At 47.5% G+C, this 19,201-nt stretch overlaps 1 protein-coding gene across 1 annotated transcript in view; it reads right to left on the bottom strand.

Moving 5' to 3' along the window:
- Positions 1 to 18,912, bottom strand: part of LOC147692019 (uncharacterized) — a 413,918-nt gene extending 395,006 nt beyond the window's left edge. Inside the window, exon 1 of the mRNA XM_086939491.1 lies at positions 18,853 to 18,912. Coding sequence (XP_086795617.1) covers positions 18,853 to 18,883 — 31 coding nt within the window. The 5' untranslated portion in view covers positions 18,884 to 18,912. The remainder of the gene's footprint in view (positions 1 to 18,852) is intronic.
- Between the last annotated feature and the right edge of the window lie 289 nt (positions 18,913 to 19,201).

Genomic DNA, 19,201 nt, shown 5'->3' with positions numbered 1-19,201 from the left:
TGTGATGGTGAAGGGTGAACAGTAGAACAGGTTAGTTACCTTCTGTAACACGCTTTCTGGTGGATATTTGCAGATTCCTCTCCTTTACAATATTCCGAGGTGTCAGAAGTAGGTGGGATCATGCGGTTCTGCGCCAACTCTGCTACGCCCTGAAAGGGATGACTGCAGCTGCATAAAAAGCACCACTCCAGCAAACTGACGTCTGCTTCTTTCTAAACATCTTCCACACCCTCTGGCGTGAAGAACTAAAAATAATTGTTAGTACCAGTATGTAGATCTCTAAATTTCGACCTTTTAAAACGAAAAAGAGTCCATTCCACAGAATAGGGAGGTAGTGAGGCACTGAGGAATCTAGGGTTAGATAGATTATCCACCAGCAAGTGTGCTATCTAAGGTAAGTAACTTCTTTTGATGGATACTTCTAACAGCAGATTCCTCACTATTAAAATAGATACCAGAGTAGTACCTCCCCTGGTGGTGGGTCTCTGGCATGATTCAAACCAAAAAGTCCTACAGGACCAAAATGCCAAAATACCATTCTGTCAGACCTGGCTGTCAAGGCAGCAGCGCTTCCTAAACATGTGCACTGATGCATACGTAGCAGCCTGACCAATATCCAGGAAAGGCACTCTACATGCTACCATGGTGGTAGCAGCCTTTGCCCTGGTGGAATGGGCCCACAACCCTTTCAGAATCTGCATTTTGGCCATCGCACAGCAGATCATAATACAGAGGACTGTTTGATACAATCGATGTAAAAACGCAGTTTTTTACGCGACAGGGCTGTCCCCTCTCTCCCTATCTATTCACGCTCACCATGGAGCCCCTGGCGGCGTGGGTGCGTATAGATGCCCAGCTCAAGGGCTTTAGGTGGTCGCCAGGCCTTACCGATAAAATAGCACTCTATGCTGATGACGTCTTTTTCTTTCTCACCGAACTGGATCGGTCGGGACCGCAGCTGCTACGTATTTTGCAGATTTTTGGTGAAACCTCCGGCCTCTATATGAACCCGGGCAAATCGATGTTGTGGGTACTGGGTGGACGGAGGCGGGTGGGAGCATGGGCCTCTGGCCTTCAGCTGGCGTGTGAAGGGATGAAATACCTGGGGGTGTACCTGTCGGAGGAGGCGACTGTCTCCCGGGATTACAACTATACCCCGGGATTGGACCGCACACACGAGGACTTGAAGGTTTGGTCCCGTATGCCTCTAACGATATATGGCAGATCGGACATCTTCAAAATGGTGGCGCTCCCTCGCCTATTGTACCAACTACAAAATACTCCATACCAGATTCCGCCCCGCTGGTTTCAGCAGGTCAACTCGGCGCTGGGTGGGTTTCTTTGGGTGGGGGGGACCACACGGGTGGCGTTGCAAACCTGTTTTTTATTCTCCTATACTGGGGGACTTGCTACATCTGATGTTCTCTCCTACTATAAGGTGGCGCACTTGCTGGTTCTCAACGAGTGGTGGTATGGCGATAGGGGTGACCCGGCCTACGCGATCGTGCGGCACCTAATGGTCTCAGCGTCCGTGCATACATTGTATCGAAAGATGATGCATCGCGAACACTCTACTACAATGACCAGAGTCCTTAGGGGCAACTTCCGCCGGTGTGTGAGTAGTGTGCGACCCCACCCCTCTTTGTAACTTAAAGCTCCCTTGAGCAGCGGGCTGACGAGCCTGGGATCCCGCACCTACGCGCCGGAGTGGTACTATACCTGGCAGATATTGGCAGCCATCGGCGACCCCAGAACACTGCCTATCCCTGCTGACGAGGGTTGATAACCCGAAACACGTGTCCAGGGATGGCAAAGACAGCGAAGGTAGCAAGATCGAAAGATGATGCATCGCGAACACTCTACTACAATGACCAGAGTCCTTAGGGGCAACTTCCGCCGGTGTGTGCGTAGTGTGCGACCCCACCCCTCTTTGTAACTTAAAGCTCCCTTGAGCAGCGGGCTGACGAGCCTGGGATCCCGCACCTACGCGCCGGAGTGGTACTATACCTGGCAGATATTGGCAGCCATCGGCGACCCCAGAACACTGCCTATCCCTGCTGACGAGGGTTGATAACCCGAAACACGTGTCCAGGGATGGCGAAGACAGCGAAGATAGCAAGATCGAAAGATGATGCATCGCGAACACTCTACTACAATGACCAGAGTCCTTAGGGGCAACTTCCGCCGGTGTGTGAGTAGTGTGCGACCCCACCCCTCTTTGTAGTTTAAATATCTACATCGCACATATTTTACTCGAGAGCGCCTATGGAGGGCGGGCATGATTAGCTTCCCCGACTGTCTCCGCTGCGGCACATAGGAGGGTACACTTTTGCATACTGTCTGGGAGTGTTCGGCGTTGCATAGATTCTGGAAGGGGCTGTTCGCATGCTTGTCTGAGGTGTTGGCATGGGAGCTCCCGTACGCGCCAAAATTGGCTTTGTTGCATGTAATGGACGGGATTGGGGGCACTAGGTACAAGCGCCACCTGTTATTGCTGGGCCTTACACTGGCAAAGAGAGACATTGCCAAGGCGTGGAAGGCGCCTCAAGCTTTGCCATTCACTGCTTGGAAAAATGGCATGGCCTTTTGCATGGGATTTGAGTAACCTATATTCATGGCTAGGGGGTGCCCCCGTAAACACTTTAAGATCTGGAAGAGGTGGGCGGACTAACGTGGGCTGGACTTGGACCCGCCGCTAGAAAGGGCCGCCCTCCCAATGATTTGACAGATGGTTCGTTGGTGGAGAGAATAGAATGTCTCGATGGACTTGGCATACAATTTTAAGATTTTATACTGCAAATAAGTGGCATCATCAGCACAAACGGGGGGGGGGGGGGAAATTTGTTTGTTCATCTATAAAAGTCTAAGATGTTTTTGCCGATCTATTAATGTGTGCAGCAGACTCCGGACCCTGGAGCTTTGCAATATATGTGACCTATGACAAATAAAATCTGTTTTTAAAAAAAAAAACACTGTTTTTTGGGGGGTTTCAAGCAAGGAAGTCACTCTTTCACTTTAGAGGTAGGAAGTGTGTGGCAAACAATGTCAGATGAGTGATGGATTGCCTAATCTGGGAGGAAGTGATATCGTTGAGAAGAAAGGCAGTATAGTCCTCAGCATCAGTATTGTCAGAAAGAAGGTGGTGTGCTGTGGATGGACTGACAGACCTTGAGGGTCATTCAAGCAACAAGCTGATGTTGTCTCAATGAGAAAGACTGTCTTCAGGGTCTGGAGATAAAGGTAACATTCATGCAACGGGTAAAAAGAAGTACACATGAAGTTAAGGTCTCACTGTGGCATCACAAAGGGTACAGGAGGAAAAGTGAGATCAAACCTTTGAGAAAACGCATCAGAGCAGGTGATTTGAATAAGGACAGTCGGTCCAGTACATGCATAAAGGTCAAAGGGGTCGATAAATAACCTTTAACAGTGTCCACTGCAAGTTCTTGCCTATCCAAAGACAGAACAAACAGTAATACATCCAAACGTTTGCTTTGCAACGTTGCAGGTGCCCCACTGAGCCACAAACAAAGTGTCCCAGCATTTGGCAAAAACAGATTTTGTAGAAATATGCCTGGCTACCAGGATAACATCCACTAATTCGGAAGGTAGATCAAATGCAGTCAACTGCAGCTGCAGAGGTGAGAGCCACTGCCTCGGGGCAACGTGGTAGGACGGGATGCGGCTGTGGGAGAGCAGACACGGGGCGTGTCCCCCCAACTGTATGTTTGGCGCCAACACCTAATGAACTGTGCAGAGCAGGCCTTGACTCGCACCCAGCAGGCACCAGCGCTAGGGAGGGGTGAGAGCCCGCAGATATCACCCGCTCGCACCCGTGTTCAAAGCACTGGAGTGATAGCAACTGTGGGGAGCCGCCGGACAATGTAGCTGCTCACGGGGTGCCAAATCAATAACAAGAGCTCTGATGCGGAGGAACTCCTGACTTTACCTCCCTCTCTGCACCGTCACAGAGGACTGTGGGCCTAGTAGGCCTTCCATGAGGAAGAGAACTCCTTGCTGACTAACTACCCGAGGGGCAAGCAAAAGCACCAGCAGAGTATAGTCCCCCCTGCTCCTACTGCCACAATTACCCCGCAACTAATAGCACCGTACCTACCCAACGAGGCGCACCACCACCCATAGGGGGGAATAACACAGCACAGCCATGTGAGCAAAACTGCATTACCACAAGAACCAGAGACTGTGCATAAAAGTTGGGAAACTGAATCTGACATCTTGCAGAGCTGAGTGCAAGGCCTGAGTGTGTGGAGTCACGTCGACGCTACGTTCCAGAGCAACAATGTGAAAAATAGACGCGCGACAACCAAGACTGACCTTTGAGACTAAAAAGGGGAGCAAAAATCAGCCAGAAAGTCAGGGCGAGACAGCGAAAGAGACAATGCACAGCTCTGTATCAGAAGGACCCAAATCACCTGAAGAAGACATGAGATCTATCCTAAAAGAAGTCAGACAAGGTATAGTCGCAATAGCGGATAAGATGGACGCCATGACGACGCACATGGATGCCATAGCCCACAAGATGGATCAACACGAAGAACGCCTCACAGAATCCGAGTGTCACATTTCGGACAAAGAAGACGCAACAGCCCAGACGCAAACTACTGTGGTGCAAATGGAAACACTTTTAAAGGTCATAGCTGCCAAGAACGAGGACTTGGCAGCGCGGAGTAGTTGAAATAACATATGCATCGTGGGAATACCAGAGAGCACCAACACTGGCAAGATGGAGGAATATATCAAAAAAATGCTAATAGCTACTACTGGGTAGGGGACGCTATCCAGACAATTCATAGTAGAAAGAAAAAACCGAACCTTGGGCCCGCGACCGCCGCCGGGTAGCACTCCGCGCCCCATCATTGCTCGTCTCCTGAATTACAGAGACCGAGATACTGTGCTAAAGATAGCATGAGAAAAGAGGCAGCTACATTATAATGGGGTAACATTCTCGGTGTATCCTGACTTCACGGCGATGGTTCAAGAGGAAAGGCGGAAATTTACACCCGCCAAACAGAAGCTAAAACAGGCACAAATAGACTATGCGCTCCTATATCCGGCACGTCTATGGGTCACACATCAGGGGAAGCTGTCAGCGTCAAGGCCACTCCTCTGTTTTCATGTGATGCCAAAAGGGGTCCACCTCCAGACTTCCCCAACTCTGGAAATAACCAACTTAGAGTAGTGAGGTAGTCAGGCGAGGGAAAAAAGGGATGAGTGAAGAACCAGTGGGAAGTGGGAGACCTGTAACAAAAGAATACAGTTTTAATGCATATCCTGTTAAGACTAACTACTCTCATATGATCTCACTAGAACTTGCTAGTACCTTTCCACTGGTCGCAGAATACAGTAAATGTACTTCTATAAATGTGGGACATCAGCTTCCGACTTCGAGCTTTCCTACAACGATAAACCACACTGTTAAATAGTCCACTCCACTAGCATCCTCCTATTCAATAAGGGAAACAACAAAGTGGATATCACACATACCCCTCAAACACTCATCCAGATTGTAAGTGAAGAAACCAGCTCCCAAAAACAGGGCTTCCTTCCCATCCATAAATGAGATAATATCGAGCCCAAGGATACGCACTCTACTGCTCCAGAGTACGAGTTAGCAAGGAGACAACAAAATAATAAACTCAGGGTCCTTTGAAAAGTGTGTTTTCTTCTTGAATGAGAAGATGATCAAAACAATCTGGCACTTCCTTTAGCACGGGACGTAGAAGCAAAACAACGTTCCTTCAGTGCAAGTATCCAAACAGTCTCTCCCCAATGTTAGAAGGATAGTCTTTTGAAGAAACAATAGAATTCCAGAAAACAAAGCGCATACATCAGCGCGAAGTAATGGAAACAATAATAGTCAATTAGATTAGGAACAGAATAGCACTTCCTTAAGAATTCCGATTTGTAAGGCTACTCCGGAGAATTGAAGAGCGCTTACCTCAGCGCGAAGAATTCAACACCCCCCAAGAATGTTCACATCCACGGCGTGAAAAGGAAAGAGAGGACTCCTTCCTTCCCGAGAGAGTGTGTGTTTGCGCAGTGCTCCCCGCAGCGCCCGAAGGTCCTGATCCTCGAGGGAGAAACAGCGCTTCCTTCAGCGTGCGAGAAGGTCAGACGAACCACCGCAGTACACCGGGAAAACAAGACGGGAGAGAGCCTCCACGCAACTCGCGTGAGGCTCGATGCAGAAGAACAGGTACAACGGCAGATTACGCGCACCTCAGCCCACGCATTGCCGGGTCAAATAAATGACGCTCCTCCCCTTCAGGCTTTCTGGGAGATGTAGTCCATAGCGTCTAGGTTAGTGTTCAGGTAGGCGCTCTATATACTAATTGTCCCAAGTCAGCGCCTGACAGAAGCAGTTCTTTTTCTCCAAGTCCCACCAGGTGGATGAATTCTTAAAGCGGCTCAAACGGAATAATGCACCAGAAGTGGAAAAAACTACAGATGATAGGCCATCATTCTTTGTTGCAGAGATCGTAGTAAGATGAACGAACACTACATAAACAAGTTTATGCTGCAGAGAAAGAAGCGAGACAATCCAGAACATGCTCTGACCTGCAACAGAGACTTCTAGAACATAGCTAGCATGACAGACCAGATAAGTGCCCTATTGTAGACTGGTAGTTGATAAGGTTTCCGTTATAACTTTGTACCATTGTCGGCGGGCATTAGCACCCTCAGGCCTAACCGAGACAGACCCTACCAACGACTCGGCACACTAAAGGCGAGGGATTGCGTGCATACACCTAGGGGTTTCTCCCTCTCGGGTGTTTCCCTTCTCAGATACCACTGCAGTTTGAAGCAGCATGTTCTTAAGTTGGTTGGGAAAGTGGGAGAGGGGGAGATGAGGCTGGCATGATTGGGATGCACCAGTTGATGGGGGTGGGGAGTAGGGGGTTGAGTTTACTGGCACTTAATATGCAATTGGCCCGCAGTATAGAAATGTGTCATGCACACATCCATGAGTTAGAATACACCCTAAAGGCACAAGGCCCGCTATCAGGAAACAAAGCTCCACGGCTGAAAGCGCTCCAGAGAAACTAAATATTATTACGTGGAACAGCAGGGGGTTAGGAGACACACGAAAAAAGCGACATATATTAGCTTAGTTAGACAGGCACCAAGTACACATAGCTATTTTACAGGAAACACATTTTAACCCCCAGAATGCCAATAATTTTGCATGCCGATGGGCTGAACATAGAATTTTTTCCTCTTACTCATCCTATGCAAGAGGCACGGTCATACTCATAACAAAACAAACCCCTTTGAGCTTAGCTGGAGGTGCCTGGAAAACGCAAGGAAGGTATTGTCTGGCCTGGGGGAGACTAGGATCTGAGTCAGTCACTTTGGCCTGCTGCTACGGGCCAAACGTCGATGCTGAAGAATTTTACACCTCGCTTTGGGCTAAGATTTTATACATAGGCTCAAACCATATAATTTGGGGAGGAGACTTCAATGTCACATGTAACCCAGCTATGGACAGGTTCCACCCAACTCCCCATCACTACACTAAAGCACGTACCGTTCTTCAGGATACGCTAACCACTAATCACCTGATAGACGCCTTTTGGGCATACATATCCCCACAAGTTGGAGGGCACACATTACACCGCACAAGCAGCATCCTGGGCACGATTGGATTACTGGTTTTTGTCTCGAGGGCTGGGCCCAGCTATAGTTAAGGTGCAACACTTGGCCAGGACCTACTCGGACCACGCCCCGGTTAAACTCACACTATACTCATCAGATTATGGCCCTCCAAGCAACAGCTGGCGATTGCATGCTCCTATCCTACTAGACACAGTCTTTCAGGCAGAGTTGGAGGAAGAAGTATGGTATTTTTTTATACGAAATAAAGACTCAGTAGATGGTGTGGAGATAATTTGGGAGGCATTCAAAGTCACACTCCGGGGTTCTGCATATCAAAAGGTTCCGGTGTTCTTGAAGACATCACTAACACACTGCGCAAACTTGAAATAGAGCTTAAAACGCTAGAAGCAAAATTGGCCACAGAACCAGACGGTCCCACTCAGCTTAAATTAAGAGAGGCACTCACAGATTATATGGACACAGCAAAGAGAGAGAAACAATTCAGGGGTAAATACTGGGTGGCCTGCCGCTATGGGGAGGGAGAACGTCCAGGCAAGGAATTGGCAGACACAATTAGAAAACCACGCTATTCCAACTATGTACTAAAGCTTGATGGGCCGGGCGATATGGTCTACCGAGACTTAATGCATTTACAAGTCATTATGCCCAACTCTACACCACGAACAGAAAAGATGGTTAGGATCTGGAGAAATATTTGGGAGATGTGGCTTTGGGATGGCTGAGTGATGTGCAGAGGGAGTTCTTATACGCCCCTTTCGAACTGGATGAGGTTAGGGAGGCCATCATGCACATGCAATCTGGGAAGGCTACTGGAATGGACGGCATTCCTATAGAGTTCTACAAAATGTATAAACCAGAAGGCCCCTATACTATGCGAGGTGTACGAGGATTCACTGGAAACTGGATGCCTCGTGCCATCCATGAGGGAGGCACTCATCATCTCCCTTCTAAAACCCGGGAAGTCACCCGGTCAGTGGGATTCCTATAGACTACTGTCCCTCCTTAATTGTGATGCAAAAATACTAGCCAAACTAATAGCAAAACGTCTCAGCCTACTAATGGAAAATCTGATTCTCCCGGACCAATCAGGTTTTGTACCCAGGAGAGCCACCTCTCACAATTTAAGGACCCTCTTTACCATTTTAAATAACGTATCCCCTGAGCTGCACTTGGCGGCGTTTTTTTAGATGCCACTAAGGTTTTTGATTCAGTTGGGTGGGACTATATCTTCGGGGTGATGCTACGAATGTGCTTCCCACCCATCTTTCTCTCCTGGATCCGGCTATTATACCAATTACCAATTGCTACGGTTCTAATAAACGGACGCATATCCCAGGCTTTTCCGATCCACAGAGGCACCCAGCAGGGGTGCCCCCTATCCCCCTTACTCTTCGCACTTGCGACTGAACCACTGGCGGCAAAACTGAGTCAACATCATAATGATAAAGCCCTACGTTGCAATATGAGGCAGATACTTATATCGCTATATTCCGCTGATATCACTTTATATATTCGCGATCCACAAAAGGATTTAAATCCGGTCCTCAGAGAATTCATTGTCTTTGGGAAACTCTTGGGATTCAAATTAACTGGGGAAAGTCCTGTGTCTTTCCCCTAATGAATGCGACGACCAGCTTCTCTCTGGATTACCCCTTAAAGTGGTGCGATGAAGATCTGCGTTACTTGGGCATTCGTATTACTAGGGATAGACGAACTGATGCGCCTTAACTATGGCACAACTCTGAATCGCATAACAGACTACGTTACCCGTTGGATTACTCTACCCCTCTCAATGGCGTGGAGGGTGTCCCTAATTAAAATGGTGAGACTCCCCCAACTACTCTACCTCTTTTTAAACATTCCATTCCACCCAGGGGGATATTTCCAAGACTACAGTGGAATATACTCACCAGACCACATTCACAAGGAGGGTTTGACATACCATACTTTGAATTGTACTATATAAGTGCACAGGCCCACTACGCATACCACTGGGTGCATCAGCCATGATATATGCCGCAAGTGGCGGAAGAGCACTGGCTTGCGGACCCCATTCCCATTGACGTTGCATTATATGACACCCCTAGCGCAAGGAAAAAGACACCAACCACTGTCACATGTACCATCACAGCAGGTCGCATGCTGGAGCCCCCCTGTTTTATTCCTCACTGCTGCCCCTCACGTATCATCCCAAAATGCCCCTCCTCCAGGAGACAGCATTACATAAATTCATGAAACAAACTCACATCAAATGGGGGGACCTATACCACAATGGCCAATTCCGAACGGCCGAGCATATATTTCAGGGACTTCCACAAACTCCACTGGATGTCTTTTTTTATATATACGACTCAGACAAGGTGTCCGCTCTCTAACCCTGAAGTTTCCAGCTGAACCCCCAGTGCTTACTCCATTACAGTTGATACTAAAAAGTATGACAGCAGGCCGCCTCGTTTCCGTGATATACCACACAGTACACACACAAAGGGTGGAACCAACTACACTATCACGCACATGCTGGAGTACAGAGATAGGCTTTGTATTGACGGATGAGCAATGGGAATATTGCTGTTTGCAGACTGAACAGGTTTCAGCCAGCAGCAGACTACGTATAACACACTACAAATTCCTCCACCGGTTATACTACACTCCAGCCAAGATGCACAGATACAATTTACGAGATTCCGACAGATGTGACAGATGCCAGGCATCGGGAGCAGACTTTCTGCACCTGGCCTGGGAGTGTCCAGGAGTGCATGACTACTGGAATCAAGTCTTCGCAGCCTTGGAACTGATGACAGGCACCCAAATTGAGCGTACACCGTTGCTGGCCCTGCTGGGCTACGTTAAGCCAATACAGGCAGCACACTGCAAGTATGTAGCTCTCGCACTGCTAATGGCCAAGAGGCGGTGGAGTGTCGCTGGGGCAGAGGGAGGGCGCCCAAATTCAAGGTTTGGCTTAATGACTTAATATTTTGTCAGAAACAACTCACTACTTAAGCAGCAGTGTTACCCAGGACCTCTAGGCCTAGAGATATTTGGGGGCCACTGACGTGCTACCTTTTGGAGCACCCGTGCGGGAACCAAGCTGCTGAAACTGAGGCGTCTGCACCCTAGGGTGACACGAGGGAATGAACCACTGCCCTGTATGTAACTTTCTTATGAATAAAGGGTTATGCTAACCCTAAATACATATATTTCATTCTAGAACGCTCTGACATGCCATGACACATGTGCGTTTAGAAACAATTGTAACGACGAAAGACCCAAATTAAGCTAAGAATGTGAAACAAATGACTAGCACTGCCTGATATCCGATGTTATATGTAATGCTCTAATGTAATGTCAATTATGCACAGGTTTATGAATGGATACCGTATTGTGTCTTACTGTATTACACTATTGTGGACCAATAGACATGGAACTCTGAGAGCTTACTATACTGGTAATGTGCCGGCTGTTTATGCACAAATACTTCCATTGTATTGTTTGATTGAAAATCAATAAAGAAAGTTTAAAATATATATATATATCCAGCTAGGTGGTTTACAATAAGACAAATGCCCTGACGATTCACCAAGTCAAGAGTTGTAGGGCCCACTGCAACAAAGCACCGGAACCCACTCCCCTGCTGGTTACAATACCACATATTGTTGGCATTGTCTATGAGGACATGTACCATCCTCACCTTGATTAATGGCAGGGAGGCTTTTAACACCAAGCAAAATGCCTGCAACTACATCAGGTTGATATGGAGACAGGTCCCCACTGTAGACATAGTCGACTGATCTCCAACTCTCTCCGATAACATCTCCAGTCCAGCAGTAATGCATCTGTCATCACTGTTAATTCTGCATGGGGTAGAGAGAGGGGTCTGCCGCAGGTCCAATTAAAGTTCAGCAGACACCCCTGCAGAGTTTTTGCAGTTTTATCTGAAACCTGGATGGAATCTGACAGGTTCCCTGTTACTTGGCCCACTGAGATTTCCGACCCCACTGCAAGCCTGCATGTGCCACCTGGTTATTGACCACACGATGCAGGAGGCCTATAGGCCAAGAAGCCTCGGAGTCATCCTCACTGAGACAAAGGACTGGGACCGAACCACTGCAATCATAGCCCGAATGTCCTGGACTTGTTCCAGGGGGAAGTCCCAAAAGTGTACCATATCGAAGAGGGCTACAATGAAAGGAAGCCTATGACGAGTAAGGTGTGACTCTGGAATGTTGATAGTGAACCTCAATAATGTTAGGAAATTCGAATTTTTGTAGAGGTTTTCCGTGACTAGCTGTGGCGAGCCTGCCTTCAACAGCAAGTTGATGAGGAAGGGGAAGACTGGTATCTCTGACCTCATAGACGTCATCACCTTCCAGAACATCTGGGGGCACTGGTGAGGCCAAAAGGGTGCACGACAAACTGCAAATGTTCATGGCTCACCTTGAACAGCCGGTTGCGCATGTGGGCCTGCAGATGAGAATATGCACATAGGCATCCTGCAGGTTCAAATCCACCATCTAGTCTCCTAGATCCAGGGCAGCTATCACTTGGGCCAGGGTAAGCATCTTGAATGTGTCCTTCGACAGGAAGAAGTAGAGGGGTCGAAAACCTAAAATAAAGCGGAGGATGCCACACTTTTTCAAAAGTAGGAAATAACTGGGCTAACATCCAGTTACAATCTCTGGCGCTGGGACGTTCTCTATGGCTCTTTTCTCCAAATGAGAGCGACGTCCTGCTGCAAAATGGACAAACCTTCCTCTGAAAACTGATCTGATATGGGTGGAATAGGATGCGGGCGTAAAGTAATAATAGGGTGTAGCTCCGTTGGACTATGAGCAGGACCCACCTGTCAGAGGTTATGGCTTGCTACCCATGGAAAAAATTTGTGATCCTGCTTCCGACTGGGTGGTCGTGTGGGTGTGCTGTTAAGTACAGACTAAAATGTCTTACAGGCTGTTGCCGGAGGAGCTGGGGACTAAGAAGTTTGTTGTCCCTGTTGACCTGGACATTGTATGCCTTATCCCGTACCCTGAACCGAAAGAACTAGGATGCCTATTGTTGAGGTGGTGGGCCTGCAAAGCCCTTAGCGATGCTGCAAATGGGACGAAATTATTTAAGAAGCTGCTTTGTAGGTGTGGAAGGACTAAGGAAGAGCGCAGTAGCTCTATTCTATTTAAAGAGCTAGGCAGGGGAGTTGGCCTCATCAAAGCATTAAAAAAAAATGTTTTACCTTTGAAATAAATATATAAAATAATTTACAGTAATACGTAACATAAAATATTTTATTAACTGACTCAAAGTTGCATATTTATTTTTACCTAGGATGTATCGGGGCATAAAGTATAGGGGAAAGTAAAAAAGTGTATTAAACTTGGAAAAAGTTACTACAAATATTTTTAATGTTAATAGTATTGTAAATAATGTTATATATTTATTTTTAAAGCGTCCATCGGGGCACACCAACACCAGTTCTCTTTTCCTTTCTTCTGTAATTTTCCAGGTTTGGAAAAGCGTTAACATTATCTGAACACAGTACAGAGATATGTAACCTGCCAACTTATTGTATTTGTTAGTATTTACAGCTATATTTGATCATCTTTCAAAACGAGGAGGGTAAGGTTGGTGAGTAATCTGCAGAATATCCACCACAATGATTGTTACTGAAGTTAAGAAACTGCTTCTTCTGATGGACACTTATCTGCTGGCTCCTCACCTGTTGAACAGATTCAAAAGCAGTACTTCCCCTAGACGAAGGGTCTGAAGGATCGGTGAAACCAAGAAACCTTTCAGCACTGAACATACGAAATGGACATCCCTTCTAAACAATGAATTCTGGCAATAATGCTTTGTGAAGGTGTGAAAAGAAGCCCATGTCTCTTTTCAACAGATGTAAGCAAAAAGTAAATCTCTGGCCAGGGCAGAGGTAGAAGCCGTAGACCTTTTGGTGGTTCTTGCTTAGCTTTTGGCATAACCGATCTTAATGCAAAGAATTATCCAATCAATCAATCAATCAATCAATCAATCAATCAATCAAGTCATTTATAAAGCGCACTACATACCCATAAGTGTCTCAAGGTGCTGGGGGGGGGGGGGGGGGGGGAGGGGTGGAACGGGTGCAGCTATTGATCAAAGAGCCAGGTCTTGAGGAGTCTTCTAAAGGCCAGTAGGTCTTGGGTCTGCCGTAGTTAAGTGGGGAGGGTGTTCCAGGTCTTGACGGCGCGGTGGAAGAAGGATCTGCCGCCGCAGGTCGTTCTTCGGATGCGAGGGACTGTGGCGAGGGCGAGGCCTGCGGAGCGGAGCTGGCGGGTGGGGGTGTAGAAGCTGAGACGTCTGTTGAGGTATGCTGGGCCGGTGTTGTGGAGGGCCTTGTGTGCGTGGAGGAGGAGCTTGAAGGTGACCCTCTTGTTGACGGGGAGCCAGTGTAGATCTCTCAGGTGGGAGGTGATGTGGCTGCGGCGGGGGATGTCGAGGATCAGGCTTGCCGAGGCATTCTGGATGCGTTGCAGCCGTCTCAGGAGCTTGGCCGACGTTCCTGCGTAGAGGGCGTTTCCGTAGTCCAGCCTGCTGGTGACGAGGGCCTGGGTGACTGCTTTTCTTGTTTCGGTGGAGATCCACCTGAAGATCCTGCGGAGCATACAGAGGGGGTTGAAGCAGGATGAGGAGACGGCGTTGACCTGCTTGGTCATGGAGAGGGTGGCGTCGAGGATGACTCCTAGGTTGCGTGCGTGGTCGGTGGGTGTTGGTGCCGTTCCCAGTGATGTCGCCCACCAGGAGTCTTCACAGGCTGAGGGGGTGGGGCCAAGGGTGAGGACCTCCGTCTTGTCTGAGTTCAGCTTCAGTCAGCTGTTCTTCATCCATTTGGAGACGTCCTTTATTCCTTCGTGGAGGTTGGTTTTGGCGATGTCTTTGGTGTGGGAGATGATCAGCTGGGTGGTGTTGGCGTAGATGATGTTGAGGTCGTGATGTCGGGTGACGTGGGCGAGGGGTGCCATGTAGTTGTTGAACAGCGTCAGGCTGAGGGAAGAGCCCTGGGGTACACCGCAGATGATCTCGGTGGCTTTGGAGCCGAAGAGGGAGGCAGATGCTCAGGGTTCTGCCGGAGAGGAATGATGTGGTCCAGTCCAGGGCCTTCCCTTGGATCCCGGCGTCGTGTAGGCGTATTCGTAGTGTGCTGTGGCAGACTGTGTCGAAGGCGGCTGACTGGTCCAGGAGGATGAGGGCCGCTGTTTCTCCATTGTCAAGTAGGCTCCTGATGTCATCGGTGGCGGCGATGAGGGCGGTCTCGGTGCTGTCGTTGCTGCGGAAACCGGACTGGGATGTGTCCAAGATGTTGTTCTCCTCGAGGTAGCGGGTTAGTTGTTTGTTGACGATTTTTTCGTTGACCTTCGCTGGGAACGGAAGCAGGGAGATGGGTCGGACGTTCTTGAGGTCTTTGGAGTCCGCCTTGGGTTTCTTGAGTAGGGCATTGATGTGGGCATGCTTCCAGCTCTCTGGGAAGGTTGCTGTCTCAAAGGAGATGTTGATTACTCTCTGGAGATGGGGTGCGATGGCTGTGCTGGTTTTGTTGAAGATGTGGTGTGGGCATGGGTCCAATGGTGATCCGGAGTGAATGGTGTTCATGATCTTGCTAGTGTCGTCGTTGACGCTGCTCCAGGATAGCAGGTGGTTGGTGCTGTATAGTGGTCGTGGGGGTGGTGGTTTACGAAAGATGCTCTCGCTGATGGCCTTAACCTTTTCCATTGCACCTGTATTGCCTGATCAGAGGATTTAGCTGTTGTAGGATCTGCATTGTCTGATGCTGTCTGAACATGGCTCTGGTGACCAAGTCTGCTTTTTCAAGACCAGCTTTTATTATGTGTCACCAGGAGTCCTGGCTATTCTTAAAAACTTCTGAGAAATTATTGTGCAGGTGAACCTGTAAACTAGGTGACACCTGGGCCTCCATTACCCACAAGGTATGAAGAGATAGGAATGACTGATCCTCTTCAGTAGGCCAGTATCCCTGAGCTCAAGCCCTGTTAATGGCAGGAGTTGATGTTTGTTTTGACCATGCCTCTCTAATAGGGTTCAAGAAAACCTCAATGGAAGGCAGGAGTGGGTCTGCTGAAACAGTTGCTTATTGGAGGACTTTGGTCAGTATATTTGATTAAGATTCCACAGATTGCAGAAATAACTCTAGAAGGACTTTTACAATCCACTAGCGTTCTGAAGCAGCAATAGATATGCTGCATACAAGGTTTGGGCGGTGGGATGGAAAAGATGCATGACATCTCCCACAGGGACAGGATCCGAATCAGTGCCAAAGATATCCCTCTTCCTCTGGATATAGGCCTGTAGGAATTTTGAGCCAGTCTAAAAGCTATCTTCAAATAGTCTTTGAGAGCCCCGCCTGGGATAATGAATGAGTTTTCACTGGGACAGCTGGAGGATCAGGTACCAAATTTAGTGGAAGAGGCAGCGCCAATGAAGCAAACAGAGTTGGCTCTAGTGGTGACCACAGAATCGTCGGTGAGAGTTCAGAAGCTAGGATGATGTCAGCACAATCTGCCTTAGTGGAAGGTCTGGGCCTGGGTAGATACACCAGCAGGGTGTAAGTGAAGAGCAGCTCAACATGGTATTTTCAGGCCAGAAGTTGCCCCAGAGGGGAATTGTTGCTTGTTGAAATATGTAACAACTGTGGGTTATAGACTGTGCACTGCTGGTTAAATCCAAGCTTCTATTGGATACCGTGCTCCTGGGATTACTCCCCGCTCTGGAGTAATACTAAAACATATAGATAGCACTGGCGCAAGTCATGCGAGAGTGGCTCCCAGGGCACTGGTCGTTAACTGCTGGAATCTTCAGCTAAAGTTAGTCAATAAAGTTTTATTCAACAACAGTTTCAGTGATAATCACTGAAACTGTTGTTGAATAAAACTTTATTGACTAACTTTAGCTGAAGATTTCAGTAGTTAACGACCAGTGCCCTGGGAGCCACTCTCGCATGACTTGCGCCAGTGCTATCTATATGTTGTTGAAATATGTCCCAGATAGTCTGCAGAAAAGAAGTGGGATCAACACCAGAAACTCGGGGTAAACCGGCATTGAGGCAGTGGAAAATGGATGCAGACCCAGAGGAGCTGGATGCTGGGCCGACAGAGATGGTGGGGTATTCTGTGGAGGAGGAACAACCACCAATTGTTGCTCTGATATATGGGCCTCCTGAGGATGTGAATGTAGTGGCTTACCTAGGGATCAATTGTGTTTTGGGGACCTGAGTGCTTCTTTTTCTTTTGTCATCTTTTCTCCCAGTACAACTTGAAGGACAGTGAAGAGAGAGACCTGGAGCGGGACCAAGTCCTGGAACAAAAGTGACAACAGGATTGCAGATCATCCTGGGCCTTGGTCATAAACAACTTGGCTTCTTGTTCTTTTGTGGCCTTGAGCATCATACTGTGCCACTGTGAGCAAGAGTGGGCATCATGCCTGGTGCCAATCATCAGACACACTCCTCGTGAGGATCAGTTATAGACATTTGCTTGTCGAAGGTTAAAAAAAAAGAAGTTTAAAACTTGATCTCTTAGGGCTTGACATATTCTCTAAACTCGCAGTGTTTTTAGCAACAATTCTGTGAGGAGAGCCTCTTGGGAAATCTCTAAAGAGATGGGAGCTCTGGACCCGCATCAAAAATCATAGGAAAATAAGAACTATTGTATGTTGCGCTTTATGGTGCCAGTGACATTGATGTGATGCTTTATAAGGAGTCAGTACTCCCCTACTGGTGCCAAGGCGGTATGGCAATCTTTCAGATACTGTCGAGCCTGGGCCTATTAAATAGGTTAGGAACCTGCAGGCAGAAGTGACAATCAGAAATAGGGAGTGTTATGGCACAGAATTTATGGTACTCATTTACAGTAGCATGGGGAGCAAATCCAGCTTTTCCGGAATGCAACAAACTCAAACCTGCATATCGCATATGTTAACAGTGAACAATTAATCACCAATCATCAATGCCAGCTTGTGATGCGTGCCCCCCTGAGATTGCACCAAAGGGATTCTGGAGAAGTTTCTTCTCTTGCATTAGCAAACCTTTTACACGAGAATGAGACTGGTGAAGTCTTTTCTTCTTGCTTTAGCTGATCTATAATGACTGTTTTATTGAAATACTCAATTAACTGTGACATTAAAATAGAGAACATGTTCACGAGAAGAGAGGCAGAGCAATAATCCTAGAAGATAGAAACAATGGGTGTTGTGCACAAAAGATGAAATGTGAAAAAAATGAGGATAGGAGATATTTGAAGGAAAAGCAGGGGAGAGAGGGGTTGTTCTGAATGGAGAAACAAGGAGTACTGAAAGCTATATAGGAATCAACAAGAGAGGAAGGTAAAACAACTCAGGAACACTCCTACTCCCCTTGAATTATATCATGAAATCAACAGAGGAGTGTACCCTCAAAGTAAGAGAAGAGCAAGCATGATTGAAAGTCACAGTGAAAATCTACTGTGGAGAAAGATCCATTAGGTTTCTAGAAAAGCCCTCACTCACAACCTAGTTGGTGACATGCTTCCTCATTGGGCCCCACCAGGAGTGCCCGAATGCCACCCAAATGTGCTGCGATGCCAGTTTACTGTGGAGCTGGTAATGAGTGTTCAGTGAAGTGTGAATTGTGAGTTTAAAAATATCTAGATTGTGTTAAAAAAAATGATTTATTAGTTTTGCCAATCTGACATGGATAAAATATCTATTGTGTGGGATAAAGAACTAAATTAAAAGTTCAGTTTTATCCCTGGGGGTGTGGTCAACATGTTTCTGCCTATGTGTGATCGTTAATCAGGCTTTCATCAAGACTAAGGTGTAGTGGTGAACCCCGGCCTTATGGGCGTGCTAAGGCGCACCCAGACCAGGGGTTGCTAGTGTCAAAAATATTAAAAAACACTAGGAGTACAGATTCCCTCAAGAATAGAGAGGAACCGAGTTTATTAAACTGTACAATCGTTCATTGTACCATGGGTCACGGGAGGGGGGTGGTGGAGGTATGGCACACCGCCCACGACCCCAGGCACCCGCTAGGAACCTGAGAGCACCCTCTTTCAACCGGACCCCACGTACTGAAAGCTAGCCCAGCAGCCCCAAATGGAATGAGTCAGGAAAGGAATGATGAAAAAGTAAACTTAAGAGAGAAGTGGATCAGAACGGGAGGTAAAGAATATGCCACATTCAGCTTATTTTATTTCTTACCAACGACTATTTCGCCAATGCTGATCACCATAAATGTCGTAAGTTGGACAACCTCGCTGCATGTTTCTGAAAGAGAAAGGTATCGTAAGCAATAATATTGCAAATTAAAAGCATATTTCACCACCTCTATTTTCAAATCCGTAAAGGACAACCCTTTTCACGAAAATTTTAGAATTGGGACTGTGTCGAATGCAGTCCTCCTATTCATGTTATTTCTCAATATCTGCATGGATAACAATTTAGTGGGTTCCCTTACTGCACAAGCGAAGTTGAGAAAGAGTGAAGCTATCAGCACGGATTACTCCTCACATACAATTCATTTGCTGATAGTTTTAAGGAATCTGAGGAT

This window comes from Lissotriton vulgaris, chromosome 9, assembly GCF_964263255.1.
Source record: "Lissotriton vulgaris chromosome 9, aLisVul1.2, whole genome shotgun sequence".
NCBI classification, from domain to species: domain Eukaryota; kingdom Metazoa; phylum Chordata; class Amphibia; order Caudata; family Salamandridae; genus Lissotriton; species Lissotriton vulgaris.
Note: the sequence above shows the minus strand (reverse complement) of the source record. Positions and strands in the feature narration are given on the sequence as shown.